Source organism: Gopherus flavomarginatus, chromosome 18 (genome assembly GCF_025201925.1).
Source record: "Gopherus flavomarginatus isolate rGopFla2 chromosome 18, rGopFla2.mat.asm, whole genome shotgun sequence".
In the NCBI taxonomy this organism is placed as follows: Eukaryota; Metazoa; Chordata; order Testudines; family Testudinidae; genus Gopherus; species Gopherus flavomarginatus.
In genome coordinates this window covers 1,739,597-1,763,292 of record NC_066634.1, presented here as the reverse complement: position 1 = coordinate 1,763,292, position 23,696 = coordinate 1,739,597, and the positions used below count along the sequence as shown (strand labels likewise).

At 55.0% G+C, this 23,696-nt stretch overlaps 1 protein-coding gene across 1 annotated transcript in view; it reads right to left on the bottom strand.

The window, feature by feature from the left end:
* LOC127036469 (serine/threonine-protein kinase WNK3-like) overlaps window positions 1-23,696 on the bottom strand; it is a 59,672-nt gene that overhangs the window by 16,011 nt on the left and 19,965 nt on the right. The window contains exons 4-12 of the mRNA XM_050927418.1: window positions 16,106-16,278; window positions 14,419-14,639; window positions 13,565-13,722; window positions 9,801-9,889; window positions 8,919-9,138; window positions 7,011-7,293; window positions 5,772-5,965; window positions 4,623-4,754; window positions 1,275-3,194 (exon numbers count right to left, since the gene is read on the bottom strand). Coding sequence (XP_050783375.1) covers window positions 1,275-3,194; window positions 4,623-4,754; window positions 5,772-5,965; window positions 7,011-7,293; window positions 8,919-9,138; window positions 9,801-9,889; window positions 13,565-13,722; window positions 14,419-14,639; window positions 16,106-16,278 — 3,390 coding nt within the window. The remainder of the gene's footprint in view (window positions 1-1,274; window positions 3,195-4,622; window positions 4,755-5,771; window positions 5,966-7,010; window positions 7,294-8,918; window positions 9,139-9,800; window positions 9,890-13,564; window positions 13,723-14,418; window positions 14,640-16,105; window positions 16,279-23,696) is intronic.

Here is a 23,696-nt window from a genome sequence, read left to right as displayed (position 1 = left end):
CCTCTGGGAGCCAGAAGCAGCTGCCAGGTTACGGAACGCAGCCGGTTCGGTACGAGTCCGGTGCGAGGGAGGCAAGCCAGTGTGAAAGTAGAATGAATTATATTGTGAAAATAGAAAGGATTAAAGAAATGCTGTCTGTACCTTTAAGCAAAACTGTTGGAATGCTGCAATCCAGGTGTCAGGAATACAGACATTAACATAGAACAATTGCACCGTTTAAGGGCAATTGGTGAAGTACTAGCCTTAGATCGATAAGAGTTAGTAAGGAAGTAGGATATGCATGCTGTGCCCCAGGTGAATTTTACTGTTTTGCTTTCTTTGTCCCTTTGTCTAATTCCTGCTCTTTTATCTGTATAAATAAGACTGTTTAGGTCTTGCATGACCACTCACATTATCTGGGTGTTATTGGCGAAGCGCTGCGCTAATAAAACAGAGTGGTCTGACAAACTATGAGTCCTGATTCTAACTTTGACACCAGCGAGCTACAGAGCCTTCCCAACAGGGCTGGGCAAAGCAGCGGGCTCGCCAGCTAGTCCCAGGCAGAGGAAGCATGGTGGGGTGAAGGGTGACCAGGGCTGAACACAGGAGGGACCCCATGTTCAGAGGATGACCCCAGGAGGAACCATTCTCCAGGGCGATGGCTAAACCTGGAGCCTGGATGGAAACTCAGAAAGGGTCACCCGGCAGGGAGGAGGCTTTCGCAGTCAATCTTCGGGCCTGTCTAGGGCAGGAAACTGACTGGAAAAAGGCTTTGGTGATTCCAAAACCAGAGCGTTGCCCTGGTGTAACACCAATGGTGGACCTACCACGGCACTTCCCATGTCGACGAGCCGCCGGACACAGCAGGGACCGCTCGCAAGCTCTCAGCCTCGCTTCTTCACGCTGCCCGAGAGTTCACAGATCCCCAAGGACCACTGAGCTTGTGCAGTCTGACCTCCTGGATAACCCAGGCCAGAGACCTGCCCCACAATCTTCCCTTCTGCCCTACAGCATAGCTTTTCAACAGACCTCCCACCTCGATTTTAAAATGGCCAGTGACGGAGAATCCACTAGGACCCTTGGCAAACTGTTCCAGTGGTTAATTACGCGCCCCGTTCAAATCGCAAGCCTTACTGCTCGCCTGAGTCAGTCCAGCTTCAACGCCTAAAGGTTAGACCTTTCTCTGCTATCTGGGGGCTCATTATTAACTATTTGGTCCTCACGCCGATGCCATCAGACTGTCACCGAGTTACCTCTTACCATCCCCCAGCCCAGTCTGAGGCCAGGTCACGTACCTGCTCCTGCTCCTGCTCTGGCCCCGGCCCATGCTGTTGGTGTGGCTGGGGGCTCAGGGTGGGCTGCGGGGAGGTGGTGAGCAGAGGGCTGGCCACCGGACTCTGGTACGCCCCCGACTCTGCCGCTAACAGGACGTAGGCTGGCTGCTCAGGGATCTGCACCGTTGGCTGCTGCGTTCCATAGGCTTGTTCCGAGGAGGGTGGCTGCAGCTGCTCCAGCCTGGGCGACAGGGTCTGTAACAAGGTGGGGACCGCGGCCAGGAGCGGCTGTGGCTGGAGAGGAGCTGGCTGGGGTAGCGGCTGCATTGGGGGAGGCGCGAAAGCCGAGGGCGGCGGCGGGAGGAATGGGACCGCCGGCAGCGCTGCTTGTTGTCCTTCACCTGGCCCTTGTCCCAGGGCATGCCCCAAGCCACTGCCGTCCTGCTGGGAGAGCACCGGCGGCGTTTGCTCAGTGCCAGACTCCTGGCTCAGCGCCCTGGGAGACGGCGCGAAGCCTGGCTGCTGCAGCTCCGGCAGCTGGCTCAGAAACGCCACCGGCTCCAGCCGGTACGCAGGCTGCCCCGGGTACCCCGGTGGCTCCGGGAACGCGTACACCACTGGCTCTGCCGACTGGGCTGGGTAGGGGGGCTGGTCAGCGTAAGGAGCCTGCAGTGGGTACGCTGGCTGCAGCTGGTACGGGGCCTGCAGCGAGTAAGCCAGCTGCTCCGGTGCCGGGACAGGACACACGCGTTCCACCTGCTGCTCCGGCTCCTGCACCAGCAGCCCCTGCGTCTGCTCTAAGGCGCCCCCGTGTGGCACAAACTGCGTCGGCTGCGGGGGCGGGTAACCTGGCGGCGGCTGCAACTGCATGGGCTGCGCTGGCTGGGCCAGGGAAGGCTGCAGTAAGGAGTCTGGCTGAATTACGGCATACTGCTGGGGCGGCTGCACGGCGGGAACCTGCTGGGGTTGCTGCATCGATGCAACCTGCTGCAGCTGCTGCATGGCAGGAACCTGCTGTATGGGCACATTCTGTTGAGGAATTTGCTGTGGCTGTTGCATGGCGGGAACCTGCTGGGGCTGTTGCATGGGCGCAAGCAGATGGGCTTGCTGCATCGGTGCAACCTGCTGTGGCTGCTGCATGGCAGGAACCTGCTGCATCGGTGCAACCTGCTGCGGCAGCTGCATTGCAGGAACCTGCTGCATGGTCACAGTCTGTTGAGGAATTTGCTGCGGCTGCTGCATGGGCACCGCCTGCTGTGGCTGTTGCATGGTAGGAACCTGCTGGAGCTGCTGCATGGGAGCAACTGGCTGGGGTTGCTGCATCGGTGCAACCTGCTGCGGCTGTTGCATGGCAGGAACCTGCTGCATCAGTGCAACCTGCTGCGGCTGCTGCGGGGCAGGAACCTGCTGCATCGGTGCAGTCTGTTGAGGAATTTGCTGTGGTTGCTGCATGGACACCACCTGCTGGGATTGCTGCATGCCAGGAACCTGCTGCATTGATGCAACTTGCTGCATGGCTGGAATCTGCTGTGTGGGTACAGTTTGCTGAGGAATTTGCTGGGGCTGCTGCCTGGCAGGAACCTGCTGGAGCTGCTGCATTGATGCCACCTGCTGCGGCTGCTGCATGGGTGCCCCTGGCTGCCCACCCAAGGAAGCAGGCAGGAGCTGAGCCATCCCCTGCACATTCCCACCAAACTGGGCTGAGGGCTGGTTCTGCGGTGCCAGGCTGTGACCGAGGGTCAGGAAGCTAGATGCCGTGTCAACCTCAGCTGCAGCGGTGATGGCCGTCTGACTCCCGGTCCTGGTGCTGGAGTCCAGCTGGGTGCTGGCCCCCTGCATGGCCTGGGGAGAGGCAGCTGCCAGGATGGCCTGGGGCACCGTCATGACCGACGGCTCCAGCGCCTGCCCCTCGGCCCCATATGGCAGCTGTGACTCGAGGTGCTGGTGGCAAAGAAAGCACAGGGGTTACAGGTCTAGAAACACAAACGAGTCACACCCCAGCCTCACTCCAAAAAAAATCTAGGCTCTGCCCACGTACGCCCTAATGCATTCTGGGAAAAACAATCTGAGCGGATACCCCATAGAGCAGGAGGCATTCCCACAGCATCTCCAGCAGCAATGCATTCTGGGGGTGAGACATGCACGACGGCCACACTGGGTCAGTCCAAATGTCCATCTGGCCCAGCGTCCCATCTTCTGACAGTGGCCAATGCCAGGAGCCCCAGAGGGAATGAACCAAACAAGGAATCACCAAGTGATCCACCCTCTGTCTCCCATTCCCACTGCTGGGGCCACCATCCCTGCCCAGCCTGGCTAGTAGCCATCGATGGACCAATCCTCCATGTATGTAGCTAGTTCTTATTTAGAACTCATCAGCGGGCAAGAGGAGAGCAAGGCACTCTGGGAAAGCCAATGCATTCTAGGAGTGACACAGGCAATATCAAGGGATGCGGGGACGGGAATCCTTCTGCCAGAGAGTGTCTGGCTCAACATCTTCAGTTTACAAAAGCAAATGGCCCAGGCCCCCAGCCAGAAACCTGGGGAAAGAAACAGCTGCCCAGGGCTGCCCGGAAATTGGATTCAGCAGAGCCCTGTTCAAATGCCTCAGATCCCTCGTAGTAACGGGGCTTGGACCCCCTTGTGCTGATCCTCCAACTTGTGTCTGGCCCTTGGGCCAATTCTATCCCCCCCACATAAGTTGCTTTTGGTCCAGCACTCCAGAGGTTCTAATCTTGGCTAATTAGGGTGGCAGCGGGTTGGTGCTGGGCCTGGAGCTCCCTGCCCACGAAAATGCCAAGTGGTAGAGGAGACTCTGCAAGGAGTGAGCCGAAGCAGGAACAGCTGGGCACAGCCCGTCCCTCTTCTGACTTTAAAGGCAATTGGGGCCAATCAGGAATTTCCCCACAAACTTTGCCAGATTCAGGGAAACTCAAACTTTGCGAGGGGAAGGTCCCTTGGCGCCAGGCAGAGTCCCACCCCAGAAGAGCCAGCAGCCCCATGCTTAGGAATCACCTAGAATGTGGGATCCCAGATTCAAGTCCCTAAACCAGGAAGGACTTGACCCTGCAGGTCACAAAGGCTGGCTTTAAGCCGATTCCCCGGAATCAGGCCCCGCGCCTACGAGGGCTCCACATCTTTGGCGGCATTTCGGCAGCCGGGGGGTCTTTTGGTGCCGTGGAAGCCCCAGAGCAGACCCTGTGCCGCCGAAGCCCCAGACTGCCGCCGGGTATTCAAATCGGGCCCTGCCGTTCATCAAGCCAGCCCTGAGGTCACACAGCCCTGTTCAGTGCTTTCCCCGCCTGCCAAGGATCCCGCTCAACAGCCACCCCTCGTGCGTCAGCCGCGCCACACGCAGCACAACAGACGTACCATTATCTGCGTGAGCTGCGGGACCGTGCCAGGCGAGGCCTGGGGCTGGGACGCTGCCGGCGGAGCTAAGCTGTGGGTGGGTAGAGCTGGGGGTAAGATCTGCGGGTGGCACAGGTTCTGCTGCTGCACCTGCTTAATTAATGATGGTGACGAATAAAGAAGCTTGTTAATGACAAAGCACCTCCGGGCTCCCCCGTTCTCTCCCTAGCTCAGATCTGCTGCACCCTCCTAGCTGGGTCTCTTTAGATGCTTGGCTCCTCTTTGAGCCCAGGTTTACAAGTGCTGGATCGGTGTCTCGCAGCTGAGTGAATGCGCTACGCAGACCTGAGCTGCGTTCACACGGCCGAAGGACAGGGCTTGGATCCGGGTCACGGCCGGGCTCAGGGCCTGACCCACCCCACTTGGCCTGGGCCCTGAGCATTCGCTGACCCAAGCCAGACTGATTTTTGTGTGGATGGAAGCGGGGCTGGAGCTCAGCCCTGGCTCAGAGCCTGGGTTTGGAGTCCCTGACGCCCTGCCCCCCAGGACACAGTGTGGTTCTGAACTCAATGGAGGCGATTTAGTAACAAGCCGCACTAAAGCTAACGGTTAACCTCCAACCCTGCCCCCTGCGATGCCCCCAACTCTGACCCACTCCCCAAACCCCCCCAACTCTGATCCCCAACACCCCCAACTCTGACCCCTACATTCCCGCCTCGTGGCCCCTCACGACTCGGGAGCCGAATCCTAGGACCCTGCTAGGAGGGTGGGTCAGAGCCTGAGTCCCAGTGAGCCAGCGCAGAGAACTGCAGTGTAGACGTTCCCTCTCAGGCTCCGAAACCCAGCAAAGTGAGTGGGTCTCAGAGCCCAAGCAGGATCGTCTACACTGCGATCTCTGTCACGACGCAGCACCAGCCCGAGTCTGCCAATCCTTGCTCTGGGATTCGCTGCAGCGGGCTGGGTAGATGTACCTTTAACGGCCTGGCCTGTGGGCCTTGCTCAAGGTCAGCAGATTCAGGGTATGGAGGAGATTTCCCCCAGGTCAGATCGGCAGGGTTTTGAGGGCACTGGAGACACCGTTCTGTGGCCTTACGCAGTGCACGTGGCTAAGGACACCCTTGCTGTCACTGACCCTAGCACGACGGCTGGTGATCCGAGGCGGTGCCTTACCCCAGGAATCTGCTGGTAGCATCCCATCAGTGGCTGCGACGGGTACCGATGTCCCTGAAGGCCGGCTTCCGCCGGTGGGAGGATGGAGGGCTGCAGGGTGCCACTCATCACCTGCTCCGAGTAGGCCAGGCTGTGCTGTCTGGGGGCCTCCGACAGAATCACCAACCCGGCACTCTTCTCTGACAGGCTCTCAGCTGTATGGGGAAGCAGGAGAGGCCTGTCAGTCACTCAGAGCATGGGCAGGCGTGTCCTGTCCTAGCAGGTGCAAACAGGGCGGGAGAGGACATGGGAACCAAAGGTCCCTGTCCAGACCTACATCCTCGCCAACACCACCAGGTTCCTGTCCAGTGCGTGTCTCCAAGTGCTTTATGGAGCAGGGAAGCCGTGCCATGGAGACTGACAGGGACTAGAAGCCGACTATCCTGGGCCCCCAGGCAGTGCACTATCCACTAGGCCGCACTGCCTACAGACTCACATCTAAGGCTGCTCAGCGAGGTCGGCATGACAGTCAATGATGGCTGCTCAGAAAACCCAGGGCAATTATCACCAGTCTGCGGGGACTCCAAGAGACACCAACTGCCCCAAGCCCCGCCCCTCCAAAACACCTTCCTGCCACCCTGAGGAGGGGGCGGGACCGCAGCGGCGTGGGGGCCAAGTCACAGCGTAGGGGGGCGTGGAGTGCGCCCTCATCAGGAGGTGGGAAGAGACCCTGACACGCCTTCTGCCTTGTTATTGCCGTCGTGACGCCAGAGTCTGGGCCGGGAGTTAGCCCCACCTGGGACAACAGATCACCCCAAAGGCCCTTCTGAGTCCGAAGCCCCTGCTTCTCTACCTTGGGCCAGGGTTACCCCTAAACCAATGCGGCCCTGTAGCATGAACGCGGCCCCAGCACAACCTGCGATGGCTCAAAGGGGGAGGCAGCTGTATTCCAAGGGTGGTTTTCTACCTTCCCCCAAAGCATCGGGGATGGGCCTCAGCTGGAGATGGGACACCAGACTGAGGGGTGGGGGGGCTCTTTGCAGCTGCCCAGTTGGCAGGTCTGGCTCCCAGGTGCAGGGTGGCCAGTTGCGGGAGGGGGGAGGCAGGACGTGGGGTCCCTCCGCAGGATGGGATCATCGGGGCACGTCTCAGCTAAACAATTCTCTTCTGGAGCAGGCGAGTGGCAGATGTTTTGGTCTCTCCTGAGGAGACTAAAGGGGGCTGGTGAAATTGACTAGCTACCCCTGTCGCTCCACGTGCCTGCCAAGGAAGACTGGTGCTGAGGCTGCTGCAGCAGCTGCTGCCGGACGTGCTGGTCCACCTCTGTCTCCTCCCACTCGGCACCCGCCAGCTGGGCTGGGCCGGTCAGCGAGATGCCCTGGGGCGGCAGGGCCCCGCCGGCTGCCTTGCACTGCGCTTCCCTCTGTTCCTCCAGGCAGCTGGCTTGCCGTCGCTCTCGGGTCTTCTTGATCAGGGCCACGCGGTCCCGGATGGACTTGGCCACAGCCTTGGAGTCGCTTTCGTGGAAGAATCCGGATTTCACCTGCAGAAGGGGGATCAAGATGGGAAAGACGAGGAATCGCGCCTGCTCTCTGGATACCCCGTGAAAGACTCTCTCAGCTTGTTAACCAAAACACATGGCTCTTCGCTCCCCACCCTTTTACTGGAGAACTCCTTGGAGGGCTCAGAGATGTGGCTCAACTACTCTCCCCATCCTCAGGTAAGAGGCACTGGTGACTCTCATGATATGGGACCCCTGACGGAACCAGGATTTCACCTCGATGTTTCTTCATAAAATCCCAGCTGCCAGAGTCATGTGATTTGGGGGAGAATGTCACCTTTCTTCTCACAAGAAAATCTTGCTAGCCCTCGGGACTGAGGAGCAAATCTTGCAAAAGGGACGTTCTAAAGGCTCAAAAGCTAGAAAACAAATATCAAGACCCCACATTTTAAGAGAGATTTTTCAAGTCACATCTCACAACTTTGGGGTGAGACCTAATTTATAATTTCAGAACATTTGGAGTTGGCAAAGCCATCTTTAACAGAGGCCTTGTCGACACACATTCAGCCAGTTGGTTAAGGGAAAGCGCTCTTATTCTGGCTGAGTTTAAACCGCTTTCCAAGTGACCCAAAAAAACCCACACCCAGTCTGTAGCTGGCGCAGCCTTCTGGGTGGATTCTCCTGTTTCAGTTTAACTAAGCGTATGTCTTGGCCGCAGTCGCAAAGTGTGATTGCCGCACACCTGAGCTAGCTTTGATACTCACTGCGGCGTAGGCAAGCCCTGAGTGGGTTTAAATTCACATCACATTATACCTGTGACAGATGCAAGGCGTTAGAGGAGTGGAAGTCTGAATCGATCCCCGAGTACCAGGCGGTAGGGGATATTAGTAGATATTGCATCGACAAGCCGTCTATGCACCTTTGTGTTCCTGATTCTCCTGAACTGGGATTCACCAGGAGGGTGATAAAAGCCAAATCCCAGTGCTGGGTATATGGATACCCAACCCTTTGATGCTCTGCATCTCTTGGAGAGGCAAAGACGTAGGGGTCGCTCCCCAGTGAGACCCAGCATGGCCCACCAGGACTCCATGCAGACAGCCACTGGGTAAGCGCGTCGACTGCTTGTGGCTTCACAAGAGAGTTTCTCTAACGTTCCAACCCAATCCCCAGGGTGCTTTGCCTCAGCAGACATAGCCAGAGACAGCAGCAATCACCGGTGTCGGCGTTAGAGAAATGTTAATAAAGTTTTGAACAGTCTGAATTTAAAAAAATAAATAAAAAAAGGTTCCCACTTCTCAACCAGTCGGGTTTCCTACACATCCCTGATGACACAAGCCCGGCTAGATCTCCATCCCCCCCGGAGTCGCCTAGGAGACACGACTTTGTCATGGATAATACAAGCAGAGCACAACAATGGTAATGCTTCCAGGCCTTCTGAGTTATTTACATGTACTCAAGAGCGGCTGGATCCCCGCTAGCCCGGCTATGCGAACAGTGAGAGACAGCCCCTGCCCCGAAGAACTTCCAGTGTGAAGGGTAGGAGGGGAAACTGACACTGGGGCTCCTGTCACACTGGGCACTGCACAGACTCACAGCAAGACACAGCCCCTGCCCCGACGAGCTCCCACACAGCCGGAGGGAGAGAGGAGCCCGTGCGAAGCGCTCACCATCTCACACGCCACTTCCTCGGGGACGTCCGACTCCAGGTTGAAACTGAACTCGATGGCTTCGTTGTCCTTGTGCTTCCCCTTCAGCTTCTTGGGGTCTTCCACCCACAGCCTCAAGGCCAGAGCAGAGCTCAGCCCGTCGTCGTCCTCCGCCAGCTCCACCCGCAGCCCCGTGTCCTCCGCAAAGAAGGCGTGGTTCAAAAGGTCTTTGATGGACAACCTGGTGGGGAGAGGTGGAGGGATTAGGGGCCCATCGCCAAAAGGATATTGACAACCTGGTCGGTGACCATCTCAACCACATCATTTCCAGCCTGGGTAAAGCACGGAACCACTCAGCCAACTGGGGGGGCAGGGGGGCAGGTGTATCTGAGTGTGGCCTCAGATGCTTTGCTGAACTGGAGCCAGAGCACTCGATGATCTGCCTCGAGGTCACACAGCAAATCACCAGCAGAGCCAGGAATAGGACCCAGGTATCCTGGCTTCCAGACCCCACTGCTCTAACCCACCAGCCCCTACTCCCCTGCCAGAGCCAGGGAGAGAACCCAGGAGTCCTGGCTCCCAGCCCCCCAGCCTGCTCTAACCACTGCACTTCCCACACCCGGGGCAGGTAATAGAATCCAGACGTCCCAATTCATCTCTACACAGCACTGCCATTGTAGTCAGGAGATCCCACAGCTTTTCCTTTTTAACTTGGCCCCCCCACGCACAGTACGGCAGCTGCTCAGCCGCTGACTCAGGAAAGCACACGAGCACACGCTTTGCTTCAAGCCTGCACTCGAGTCCTGGGGACTTCCCGAATCGGACTCGGAGGCCGTGGCCAATGCCACCCCATCAGCGCCTGTGCTGGGGATCTCTGGGCCGGTGGCTCACAGGGGGACGCACCTTTCGGATTTGTTCTGCCGGATGCATCCCTCGATGATCTCTTTCACCTCCGGGTCGGTCACCTTGTTGAAACTGGCGGGTTTAATGCCCTGGAAGAGAAGGGAATTGTTATGGTGCGCCAAGCGGCACCAGCCCTTCCTTTGAGCCAGTGAGCTGGGAGCAGGGCTTCCATGATCCACTGCCAAAGGGTCTGCCTCTGCACCCAGAAGTTTCCTAGATCCCCTGGATCGGGTTAGACCTTTCTCTGCCAGACTGAAGAGCCCGCTCGTAACTTTTGTTCTTGCAAGCGACTCCTTTGCCGTTTGTTCCTCACTGGTAAAACATGCACCACTTGCAGTTGGAACCTGTCTGGCTTCAGCTCAGTCACAGCCCCTTGGGTCTTGTTCTCCGCTAGCTCGAAGAACCCTTTCATACCCAGGCTCGTCTCCCCACGCGCTCACACAGTAATCGAGTCCCCTGGCACTCTTCCCCTTGACGAGCTAAGCTCTCCCTCCCTCTCTGCTTGCAAAGCATTTTTCCCAGCCCTCCAATGGTTTTCTGCACCCTCTCCAATTTCTCAACAGGCACTGCAACTGTATGTATCGTCCTCGTGTCGGTCTCAGGTAAAATCACCTCTCCTGTAGACTGTGACAGACCCATCTCCCAGCCTGGCATCAGATAGTCTAGCCCAGTGGTCCCCAACGCGGTGCCATCTAAATGCGCCCATGTCCTGACCGGCGGTTGAGAATCCGCCAAAATGCTACCAAAATTTGGCGGCATTTCAGCAGCAATGCCTCTCGATGACGCCCTTGCCACCGACAAGCGACGTCAATGAGAGGCGTCACCGCTGAAATGCTGACAAAATTCAGCGGCATTTCGGCGGATGTTCGACCGCCACCACGGTCCTACGTCTGGAGCCCTCCAGACTAAAAGGTTGGGGACCACTGGTCTAGCCTGCCCTTCTGTACAGCACAGGCTGTAGAATTTCATCCAGTTACTCCTGCCGTGAGTCCCCGAATGGGTGTTTAATAACGAGCTATAATACAATCACTGTACTGGTACCGTTAAAGTGTGGCTATGTGACGAACTGGGAATGTTCTTAATGTTTTCTCTGAATACTGGGGGCAGGGGGGCTCAGTTCCTGGCCGACCCTCTGTCACCTAGCAACTAATGGCCAGGCCCTTCCCCCCCTGCAAGGGGATGCTAAAGATGTGGGAGACAAAGGGATCAGGAGACCTCCTGGCCTGGGAAAGGGGCCGAGCAGAGGAGGAGGTGCTGGAGGGGGTTTCAGTCTGGAGCTGGCTGGGGACGAGGAGTGAGGGCAGAGGTGGGGGTCTGGCTCACTGCCCCCCAGAATGGACCCGGCCGAGGGGTCCGGTTCGCTGTATCTATAAGCTCTGTTTTAGACCCTGTTCCTGTCATCGAATAAACTGTGTTACTGGCTGGCTGAGAGTCACGTCTGACTGCAACATTGGGGTGCAGGACCCTCTGGCTTCCCCAGGACCCCGCCTGAGCGGACTCGCTGGGGGAAGCGCATGGAGGGGCAGAAGATGCTGAATCCTCCAAGGAGAGACCCAAGCCGTGTGAGTTTCTTGCCCTGAAAGAGTCTGCTCCAAGGGAGAGAAGGCTCCCCAAAGTCCTGCCTGGCTTGGTGGGGAGCAGTTCCAGAGCATCGCCCAGGGACTCCGTGACAGGCTCCAACTACTGCTATTCCATAGAGGAAATCAAAGGTCTATTATATCTGTGCTGCTACCTCAATCGACCAACCTTATAAATCTCATCAGGAATAAAACCAGCTTTCTTTGGCAAGCCCCACTGTCCATAAAACCATGGGTCCCGGCGCTAATTCTATTCCAATCCTTTCACTCTTTATCGACTGAATCCCGTATGAGAGACTGACGCCAGGCTAATGTTACCCAGGTCACCCCACTGGTTCTTGTGGAAGATCAGCATGACAGCAGCACTTTCGCAGTCCTCTTGAACTTCCCAGCTATTCCCAAACTGCAGGACGTATCTAGTGGGTTCAGGCCCAGGGCCAGGACTACTCAATACCATCATTAATAACATGGATAACAGAGTGGCGAGTGTGTTCATAAAACCTACGGATGACATCAGGCTGGGGGAGTTGCTGGCCCTTTGGAGGTCAGGATTAGAATTCAAAACAAATCAGGACCAATTGGAGAATTCACTAAAGACAAGGGCAGAAAATGTCCCTGAGGAAGGAAAAATCAAATGCACACCTATGAGATAGGGACTGACTGGCTGAAAAGGGTCTGGGCTATTAACAAGAAGTGGCCCTGCTGGGCCCGAGCTGGAGAACTGTGTGGGGTTCCGGGTGCCGCTCCTCAGGAAAGACCTGGACAACCTGGAGACGGGCCAGAGGATAGCAACAAAACTGAACGAAGATTTAGAAAACTCGACCTATGAGGAACAGTTACAAAAATTAGACGTGTTTAGTCTTGAGAACAGATGGCTCGGGGGGACCTGATGCCAGTCTTCAGATCTTTTAAGGGCTGTTATAAAGCGGACAACGACCAAAGTTAGATATTAGGAAACTCTCTCGTTCTAAGGGTAGGTCAGATCTGGAAAGGTGCTGCTGGACAGTTTTAAGGCAGGCTGGACAAACCCCCTCAGGCATGGTCTAGCTTCACTTGGTCCCAACTCAGCACAGGGGGCTGGACTTGACGACTTCTCAAGATCTCTTCCAGGCCGACATTTCTCTGATTCGAAGATGCATTATAAATTAGTGTCAGCCAGGGGGAGATCTCTGCCAGCCATTTAAAGCCAGAAGAGACCATTATGGTCGCCCAGTCTGGGCTGCGTCACACAGAGGGTAGGATCCAGACAGCCCCTTCTGTTAACTCCCTTATCCCACTCTGAAACTTCCAGCCTCTACTTTAAAACATTAAGCAGAATGTCTGAACTTTATATAATGTGGAACTGAGGCCAAATCCATTCTAATCTATTTGACTCATCCTTTCAAGCACCCTCGCCAGTCTTTCCACCTCTGTCACAATAATTACGTGTGACTTTGCTGAGAATTAACTGAGTCTGTTTGTGCACTGATGTCATTTTCTCCTGCTCTGGACAGGTTCAGCAAACAGGGCTTCAGAATGCACTGGAAGAATTGGCAGCTTCCACTCCCCAGTTCTAGAAGAGCAACTTTGATAAAACTCTTTCTAACATAGAGTCACGTTAGCATCCTTCTGCCTTTTAATGCATATTAAGGAGAGGCGTGAAGCGTGTGTGCGCGAGAGAGACAGACAGACAGACAGGGATTATCATTCTGGGTGTTGCACAGCCTGCCTAGGTCCAGGGTCCCTGTTGTGCCGGACACTGCACCAATCCGCCCCTCCTTCCCCCAGACCAAGATTGGGGCCTGTTTCACTGGGAGCTGCACAGGCCCCTGATTGAGATGCCAGGCATCCCTCCTACACACACCAACTACAATCAGGGTCCCCATTTTTTCCACATACTCTTCTCTGTGGGTCAAGATTTCCCAATGACTAGTGTTTGGGGCGCTTAGTTTGAGAGAAAGATGCTGCTCAGCTTTCACAGAGTGAAACCGAGCCCAGCACGTTACACTCCGTGCGCAATTTCAGAAGCAAGTGGCGCGTTGTGCCCCCAGATCAATGCGGAAAGGGCACCGCTCAGCCGGCGGCTCCAAAAAGACTACTTTTAGCCTCCGGTTTGCACAGCGAGGCTAGTGCCGAGTAATAGGCTTACCCGCCCTAATCGGCCAATGTACAAGTTTCTGCTAACGAGGAAGTTAAATTTACACCTACGCTGGTGACTTTGCGATAGATCTGGGCGGCGTTCTGGCACTCGGAGTAGGGGTACTCGGAAGTAGCCATTTCCAGCATGCACATTCCAAAAGCATAAACGTCCACCGACTCGTCATAATGCTCTTCATACATCTCCGGGGCCATGAACTCGGGGGTGCCTGCGGAGGGAAAGAGGGATGTCTTTCAAAAGCTTCTCTGATCCGCAAGCCTTTACTCAGGCAAGACAAGCCGCCGCATCGCATCCCACGCATCAAACTCCTCCTGGACACCGCTCTTCTTGAATTCCAGCTCCCCATCAGCAGAAACAAAAGAGGTGCAATGAATAAGTCAAGATACCGCCTTGCTGATAGCTTCGGAGGGTCTCTCTACACAGCATGCAGAGACATACACAAGCTAAGCTTTGAACTAGCTGAGTGCCACAGACGCTGCAAGTTCAAAGCCCGGCCCAACCAAACTTGGTTGCAAGAACACAGGCCTGTTGCTGCAATTTGCAGTGATAACGTGAGGATTTTATTTTGGCATGCTGCACGTGAGCGGAGGAGAACAGCCAGAAAGGTCGCTAAGTAATTCGAGACGATTCGGAAAAGGACACCTGAGATCGGATGTGACGTGGGGGGATACACTGCGGGGTTTGTGGCAGTTGAATGCCATCAGGCTGCTTTAATACGGCTAACAGTAGATGCATACATCTAGGAACAAAGAACATCCGCCACACAGATAGCGATTTAGAAAGGAGGTCAGTGTGGTTATCCCCATTTTATAGAAGGGGAAACTGAGGCAGGGAATAGGGAAATTATTCACCCCCCCAGGCCAGGTCACCCCGGGCTTGAGCAGGGACTGTGCTGTTGACGTACCGATGACGCTCTTGGCGAACGACGTGCGCATCAAGGTGGCCAGGCCCAGGTCACCGATTTTCACCGAACCCGTGGGGCCCGTGATAAAGATGTTGTCGCATTTCAAGTCCCGATGGATGATGGGTGGGGTCCGGGTGTGGAGGAACTGCAACCCTTTCAAGATCTGTCGGCACCAGCTCCTCAGGACCTTCGGCTTCATGACTTTGAATCGCTTTAAGTACCTGGGCAGCGGGAGAACCATGGACTGATCAGAAAGGAGGAGAGGCTTTACCAACGTAGGGGGGTGCCCACAGAATGCCTAGCAGCCTGCTGAGACAAGTCAGTGAGTTAATACCTGCTATCGGTCTAGGAAAGGAGCTACAGGCCTCACTATGCGAGACACTGGGAAAACCCACCTGTGTGCCAAGACAAAGCCCTTCCTTTACGCCAACTCCAACGCGTCAACCCTTCCCAAACCAAAACCCCGATCCCATGCCTGGACTAGCAAGCTGGTAATAACCATTGGATTATCAGCAAGCTGGTAATAACCATTGGGTACCTGGGTTTGACTCCCTAGGGGGGTCTCTCTGCAAGCAGGTGTCAGCTCGCTCACTGTCTACACTTCAGAGTCATTAAGGGACAATGCTAAAACCATCGACGCTGCCGACTCTGGCTCAGGAAGGCTGACACCAAAGGACACCGAGGCCATGTCTACACACCACAAAATTAAGTCGACCTAACTCATGTCGACCTAGAGCCGTGGCAATAAATTACATCACTTGTGTGTGTCAACACTGCGCTCCTCGTGTTGGCGGTGTGCGTCCTCACCAGAGCGCTTGTCTCGATCCAACTGTTTTTGTGGGGCATCGCGGGATGGCTCCTGAAAGCCGGCAACAGTTGACATACGCAATACAGCGTTTACATTGACCCCGCGTCAACCTAACTCCATCAACCTTGACTACGCCGCTCACGGGCAAGTTATGTCAGCGGGAATGAAATTTTAGTGTAGACGCTTACGGAGTTAGGCCGACGTAAGCTGCCTTGCTTAGGTCTAACTCTGCAGTGTAGACCAGGCCAGAATGCCGGCAGGGTTTTAAAAGACCAGACTGAAGTAAGACTCATGGCAGATGAAATTTTCAATGTCGGTAAGCAACAGAAAAAACCATCCCAACCATACATAAAAATTAAGGGGTCTAAATCGGCTGTTGCCGCTCACGAAAGAGATCTTGGCGTCACTGTGGCTAGTTCTCTGAGAACATCCACTCCATGTGCAGCGGCAGCCAACGTAGCTAACAGAACGGTAGGACCCCTGAGGAAAGGGCTGGAGAATAAACCAGAGATGTCATAACGCCACTAGATACATCCACGGCACGGCCACACCTGGAACACTGTGCACTTCTGGCCGCCCCATCTCAGAAACAACAGATTAGAATTAGAAAGGGTCCAGACAAGGGCAACAAAAGGGATTTGGGGCGTGGAACAGCTGCCATATAAGGAGAGATACAAAGACTGGGACTTTCCAGTTAGAGAAGAGGCGACTGAGGGAGATATGACAGAGGTCTGTAAAATCCTGAATGGTTCGGAGAAAGTGACTGTGACAGTTTTCTTTACCCCTGCGCAGAACACAAGACCAAGGGGCAACCATATTCCAACTCAGCGTGCCTGCAGCATGTCTGACGGGGCAGGGGGAGGGGACAGACAGACTTACGTCTTTAAGGTGCCAGACGTCATCAGCTCGGTGACCAACACGATGCATTTCTTCCCCTTCACCGTGGACTCCCAGGAATCGTAAAACCGGACGATGTTCGGATGCTGTAGGCCTTTTAGCATCTCTGCTTCTTCCTTAAACCGTTGCTGTTCGGCTTTGGTTAGCTTCCTGTCCTGGAACAAGGGGAACAAAACAGATTCACTCTTGTTACTCCCCACAGTCACAGTTGAATCCCTGGTTAGCTGTCACATTGCAGCCGCACCTCGGCGCAGAGCCGCAAAGGTATTCAGACGTTTGGCACCAGGAGCTCGATCTATCTGAGTCAGCCGCGGCGAGGCTACGTGGGGAACACATTTCAACTGGGCTCTTCACTCCGCCAGGCAAAGATCTAAGACACTTTGATGGCTGGGAGCTGAAGCTAGACAAATTCAGACTGGGAAGATGACGTAAATATTTAGCCTCGTGGGATCCACACTGGAAGGAGATTGCCCAGGGTGGTAGTGGAGTCTCCAGCACCAGCAATTATTAAATCAAGATGGGATTTTGTTTTTGAAAAAGGGGTTATTTGGGGGCAGTTCTAGAGGCTGTGTTATCCAGGTGAGACCACAGTGGTCCCTCTGGCCTAGGGCTCTAGTCATCTGTCCCTTTGGGTCTATGAATCTATGAAACCCTATGTTGAGTTTCTTCTACCCTGGAAAGTTTATCAGTGCAGCTGTGTGGGCGAGGGGTACCGATATCCCTGTACCAGTAGAAGCCCTAACGCGTAGGCAGTTATACTGGTAGAGTTATGGGACTAGCTAGCCTGGGAGAGTGAAAACGTTACAGCTTTTTAGTGCAGACAAGGCTTTGGAGAATAGGTTTTTGCCACCGTAGGCGATGAACTCGGCTCTTTAAGGCAAGAGGACCACGTCTACCTACATGTAAAGTGCCTAGAAAATCACAACCAGGGTTAAGCTTTTTAGGCAACAGTTTTAGGGTCATAAAATAGATTCATAGCATCTAGTCTGCCCTCTAGGCAGGCCACAGGACTTCCCTGAATTCATTCCCGGTTGGACTAGGGGATTTTTTCCTAAAAGATCTGCTCAGCTTGATTTTCAAATGTCCAAGAACGGCAAATCCCCCACAGCCCTCGGTTAGCTGTTCCAATTATTCATCTCCCCCCTCCCCCCCGCCACCCCATTAAAACACACGCCTTATTTCTAGCCTGATTTGTTTAGCTGCAACTTCCAGCCACCGGACTTGGGTGGACCTTTGTAAGCTGCGCTGAAGGGCTCCCTGTCAAATTTCTTTTCCCAGTGATGTATGTCTAGACTGTGACCAAGTCTTTTCATGAGATCAAAGGATACTTTTAAAACAAAACAGGGTGTGTGTTGGCGTTGCTAATTCTGACTTAATGGCCGTGACAAATCAGGGGTCTTCTGGACAACATTTGTGATGCGGTTCGACCTCAGCAGCTGTGTTGAGTTCTCTCCATTTGGAAATTCACTCTCAGAGGTTATGGTCTGCACACCCGCGCGCACGCACAAAATCATGAAAAAATGGCAGGAGAAAGTGAATAAAGAAATGGAATTTTCTCCTTCACATCACACGAGGACCAGGGGTCACCCAATGAAATGAACAGGCAGCAGGTTTAAAACAAACAGAAGTAAGAACTTCTTCACCCAACACACAGTCAGCCTGGGGAACTTGCTGCCGGGGAGTGTTGTGAAGGCCAAAAGTCCAACTTCAAAAAAAGTTCAAAAAAGAATTAGGCTCGTTCATGGAAGGGAGGTCCACCAATGGCTACTAGCCAAGGTGGCCTTAGCCTCCACTCCATGCTCTAGGTGTCCCTAAACCGCTGAGTGCCAGAAGCTGGACTAAACACAGGATGGATCATTTGATAATTGCCCTGTTCTGTTCATTCCCTCTGGGGTGCCTGGCACTGGTCACTGTCAGAAGACGGGACACTGGGCTAGCTGGACCTTTGGTCTGACCCAGGCTGGCCGTTCTTACGTTCTTGTGTGTGTGCAGGCATGTGTGTGTACATGCAGCCCTTATCCTCTGTGTATGTTGGTGCATCTGTGTGTGTACGCAGCCCATATCCGTCGTGGCTGTGTACCTGCAGCCCCTGTCCGTTATGTGCATCTGTCTGTGTGTCTGTGTAGCCCATATCTGCTGTCTGTGTGTGTGTGTGGAGCCCGTATCTGCTCTGTCTGTGTGTGTGCAGGGGGCTGTAGCCCGTATCTGCTCTGTCTCTGTGTGTGTGGGTGTAGCCCGCAGCTGCTCTGTCTGTGTGTGTGAGGGGGTGTAGCCCGTAGCTGCTCTGTCTCTGCGTGTGGGGGTGTAGCCCGCAGCTGCTCTGTCTGTGTGTGTGAGGGAGGTGTAGCCCGTAGCTGCTCTGTCTCTGTTGGGGGGGGGGCGTGTAGCCCGTAGCTGCTCTGTCTCTGTGTGTGTGTGGGTGTAGCCCGTAGCTGCTCTGTCTGTGTGTGTGTGTGGGTGTGTATGGGTGTAGCCCGTATCTGCTCTGTCTCGGTGGGGGGGGGGGTGCATAGCCCATATCTGCTCTGTCTCGGGGACGGGGGGTAGCCCGTATCCTCTCCGTCTCTGTGTGTACACTGATATCCCGTGGCTGGCTGTGTGTAGGCAGACCAGACCCTCTCTGTCACAGGCCAGAGCCAAGCTCTCGGCTTGCACACACCGGTCGACCGGGAGCCACTCCCAGCGACTGGGACACCCCGGGAGATCACCTCAAGCCTTTTCCTCTCAACAGGCAATGACACCAGCAGGCAGTTTGTCTGTGTTAACCAGCTGTTCCCTCTCTGCTCTGCCTGCTCAATAGCCACCCTGGCCAGCCCACTTCTGCCATTCAACAGCTGTGAAAAGTACAGGGATTAAAGGCCACGGCTGCCCCGGAGCAGGCTAGAAAGGAGCCTTATTGGATTAAGGGACAAAGGGATCGGAGCAGTGAACGCCTGAGGCTTCGTTGTGAGAACACCAGGGAATCACTTTTAACATTGTTCCAAACCTGGTCTGCGACAGGGCATCCAGGAGCTACAGCCTCACTGCTGGGATCTAATTCCACCCGTTCATTTGGAAATGCAGCCTCAGATCATGAGGCGGGGGCAGCGGGGCCCAGTGGCTGCGAGAGCCCCTGGACACAGCCTGACAGTCTGAAACGGCGCTTGCTCTATGACTGGTCGCTACTTTCCAGGAAAGCCCTGTACTTGGCTCCAGGTCGGGCGGGAAAACAGCCAGACCCTCTTGGGCTCAGGCTCTCCCCCTCCTGGCCATGGGCTCAGGCTTGGGTCAGGAAGTGACTCGACTCTCTCAGGATCAGGTTGGATCCTAAAGGACAGACATGGAAACTCGGGTCCCTTTGCACTGCCTCCCCTGCTACCCTACACACGCAGGAGGTTTTCCATCTACATGGAAATTCGTCGATTTCAGGGCCAGAAGGGACAATTGTGACCTCCTGTATCAGCTGGGCCCGAGAACTCATTCCCCATGGAGCTAGAGCCGAGCTTTTCGAAAAACTTCCCAGCTGGATCTGAACGTTGCCAGTGGCGGCGAATCCATCCCAGCCCTCGGGAAGCCGTTCCAACCCTTCATTCAACTTTATGCCACATTTCCAGTAGGCATTTGTCCAGCTTCAGCTCCCAGCCCTTGGAGCCACGTTAGATGTCTCTGCCAGGCTGGAGAGCCCTTATCAACTCATTCCTGCTCCGCACCCAGGCACTTATCAGAAGGACTCAAGCCAGAGGGACTGAATTCCCGGTGTCTCTCATGGTCAGGCCCCGTTTCTAATCCTTTACTCGCTCTCGCAGCTCTTCTCTGACCCCTCTCTAATTGTCAACATCCTTTGAAATGCGGACACCAGAACTAGACCCAGGATTCCAGCAGCGGAGCCCTGGCCACCCCATCCCGAGGCAGAAATCAGGACGCCCAGGCACTGGGCTGAGGTTTCTGCTACCTGTGCCCCTTTTTGTGTTGCTGCCTCATGGCCATTACAGCAGGCTCAGAACTGGCCTGACGGCTTTCCAGGACTTACCAGGAAGTTTGTTTCAATCTCTAACCCAGTTTCTGGGGGTAGCTCGCATTCCGAGTTTCCTCTTGCGGGTGGCTTTACAAAGGCCCAGCCCTTCCAACATAATCTCTTACTCTTTCATAAGCCAAAACAAACAGTCATCTAAGTGGCACTTAGCTCTGCGGATAGCTGGGAGCTTTGAAAGGAGGGCGGCTTGCTGATGAAAAGAGGCAGGCAAGTAGGACCAGATTACCTTCCCTGCTACACTTTAAAGGGGTTGGTTTTCATTCCCCAAGGCCAAATATCACTTTAGCAATAGCTAAAAAAGACCAATTAATCTTTCTGCCGCTACCAACTGGGTACTCGATCCCCATCCATGCAGGGCTACAGGGACTTGTTAAATGCCCATCCATTTCCCACATTGCAGGGAGGGTGGGAGGGAGGACTGCCCCAGCACACTGGATGGATTTCAGATGCAAATCTCTGTCAAACAGACACAAAGGTAAACAAAGGCCCTGGCTCAGAATGAGAAGCAGCTGAAGTTTTGTGGAGACTGAGAAGCGTTTGTTTGAGTCTGGCACTGCCAAGAGACATGCTGAAGGTTCAAACACAGGAAATCCTTGCTGGATTGGCCTGCTTTTCCGATTGCTAATCACCAAGGCCTCTGAGCCCCTGGCCAACCCCTCCTCAATGGAGAGTCTTTTGTCCTCATGCAAACAGGCCCACCCTCACTGCAGCCTCCAACCCCATCACCCCCTATTTACCCCATAACCCATCAACTCACCTCCCACTCATCCACTGCCCCCAAGACCTTCTGGGCCACTCACAGCATGTCCTCCTCCTACCAGCTCAGCACACCACTCCCTCCTGTCCCAGGGTAGGGCGGCTTTTCTTAATCCCAGCTCACTGCCTCTCGCCCACCCTGCATTCGCTGGGCCCTGCCCCACTCAGGTTTGGCCTGGTTGCCCCTCTGTTGTCCAGGCCAAATCTCAGCAACTGGTGGTGTGATCCATCTGGCCAGGGCCTTCTGCAAGTGCAACAACTGCAGACTTGTTAATCTGGGCCTGGCCAGGGGCTACAACCCACTGAGCCAACCTCTCTCTGGTCTACTTTCTGCCTTCGCCACAGACTTCCTGTGCAACCTTGGTCAAGTCACTTTTCCCCCTCCATGACTCAGTTCCCCCCGCCCCCACAGAATGGAAACATGGATTCTCTATCTCAGCAGCCCATAGTGAGACTCAAAGTCCACCGATTGGGAGGTGCTCGGAGAAGAAAGCTAATGGTGCGAACGCATTATCGGACCATCTCTGGGCCTGGCTCTGCCGTTCTCTCACTGGATGACGACCCACCACCGACAGATGGGGCCACCTGGCAAAGCTGTTTCTACGCACTGGGCCACACACGTGAAAGCGGCCAGCCAGGGAGTTTGCGGCCGCGGCAGAGTGGTGGGCTTCAGGCCAAGGGCTGCCAATTTTGGTCAGACGTAGTCCTGGAGATTTCATCACATGACATAATCTTTAATTTCTGGAGACTCCAGGCCAATCCTAGAGGGCTGGCAACCTTATTCATGCCATAAAGTGAGCGGCAGAGGGGCACAGGAAGGAGTTCCCACGTCCAGCATGACAGTCAGACACAGGGTCGGGCTCCATAACATTCTGCTTGCAAACCCTCCGGCTCAGGGCCCCCCATTAGCACCCCCATAGTGCCGGCCAGATCAATGACTGTGGGAACAGATCAGGCAGCCACAGGAGGCTCTTGTTTACACATCTACCCCTGCTGCGAGCTGACATGCCCCTGCCCTGGAGCTCTCTAGGTTGGCAGAGTCCAAGACCGGATACAAGCCACCGAACTGCCCTGAATTCATCCCCGGCTGAACGTGGCTGCATGAGGAGTGGAAAATTCTGACCAGGCTCGGCAGCTCAAACTCCCTGCACAGAAGATTAAACTAATTATTATGTCTGTGGTAACTATTCTGCCTCCCACTGAGGGGGGAAAAAACTCACAACCAGCAACACACTGGCTTTTGAATCAGAACCACTCAGATGCTCAATGTTCCCCAGGAAACAAAGAGGATTTTCATTGGCAAAGGTCTGACTTGCTCTAAAATAGCACATTACCCACCCCACCAGCTTTCCCCATCAATCTTTGCTTTGGTTCACCCACTACAGCATTACTGTAGGTGCTCTAGCCCCGGAGAAGGAGGCAGAGATGACCAGTTCTTTGGGGGGTGAGGTCTAGTGGACAGGCCATCTATGGAGAACAGACCCAGCTCCTGCCGGGGATAAAAACCCATACGCAACAAGGCTGCAGCCGGGAGCTGTGCTGAAAAGATACTAACAGTTCTAGGTTTCAGAGACCTTATTCTAGATTATGATGTTACAGTTACTCACAATACGGTGGCACTGAATGACCTCGACTGAGATCAGGGTCCCATTGTGCCGGGCGCTGCCCAGACACACAGCAAGAGACAGGCCCTGCCCCAGCTCAGATCAGGGCCTCGTTGCGCCGGGCGCTACCCAGACACACAGCAAGAGACAGGCCTGCCCCAGCTCAGATCAGGGCCTCGTTGCGCCGGGCGCTACCCAGACACACAGCAAGAGACAGGCCCTGCCCCAGCTCAGATCAGGGCCTCGTTGTGCCGGGTGCTGAGTTGTGAGTTCAATCCTTGAGGGGGCCACTTAGGAATCTGGGGCTAAAATCAGTACATGGTCTTGCTAGTGAAGGCAGGGGGCTGGACTCGATGACCTTTCGAGGTCCCTTCCAGCTCTATGAGATAGATAGGGCCTTGGTACGGGAGATGAGGGACCTGGGGGGGGACACAGAGCCCTTGGCATACGGGGAGATCGGGGGCGGCAGGGAGTCTCCGCACTGGAGCAGGATGGGAGGCTAGCATCTAAAGCAGTTTGTGTGGGGAATGGAGGGTGCGTACAGTGAGCTCGGTGAAGAGTGCGACCCCATGGTATGATTTATTAGGCGTATTATGGTAGCACCTAGGAACCCGAGTGGTGGCCCAGAAGCCCATTGTGCTAGGTGCTGTACATCATTATTGCTATTTATTAGGTGTATTACAGTAGCTCCTATCAGGCCCCCCCACAGACCAAGACCCCACTGCGCCAGGCGCTGTACAAAGGCAGAACAAAAAAGTGGTCCCTGCCCCACGGAGCTTCCCATTCAAATAAAAAGAAAACAGGTAGAGACAGACACACAGACAGACAGACACAAGGAAACAAGGATCCAATCCCCAGCAGCGCGATGGGCAGGGCTGAGCCTGGCCAGCGATCACTGGAAGAGCCAACAGCAGAAGTACCAGAAAACTCATCACGGGGGGCTGCAGCCACACCCGCCTTATGTATCTGCCGGCCCCAAGCGTCCACAAACCCCCGAGGCAAAAATTCACAAGATTGGCTTAAACGTCAGGCAACCACAGAAAGGCAGGGCTGGAAGGGACCTCGAGAGATCAGCTGAGGCAGACCCAAGGAAACCCGTACCATCCCTCGGGGGGCCTGTCCAACCGAAAACAATGATGAGGATCTCACCAGATTTCAAGTGTCAGGGAGAGAAGGGGTTATTGGCCTTCTGACTTCTGAG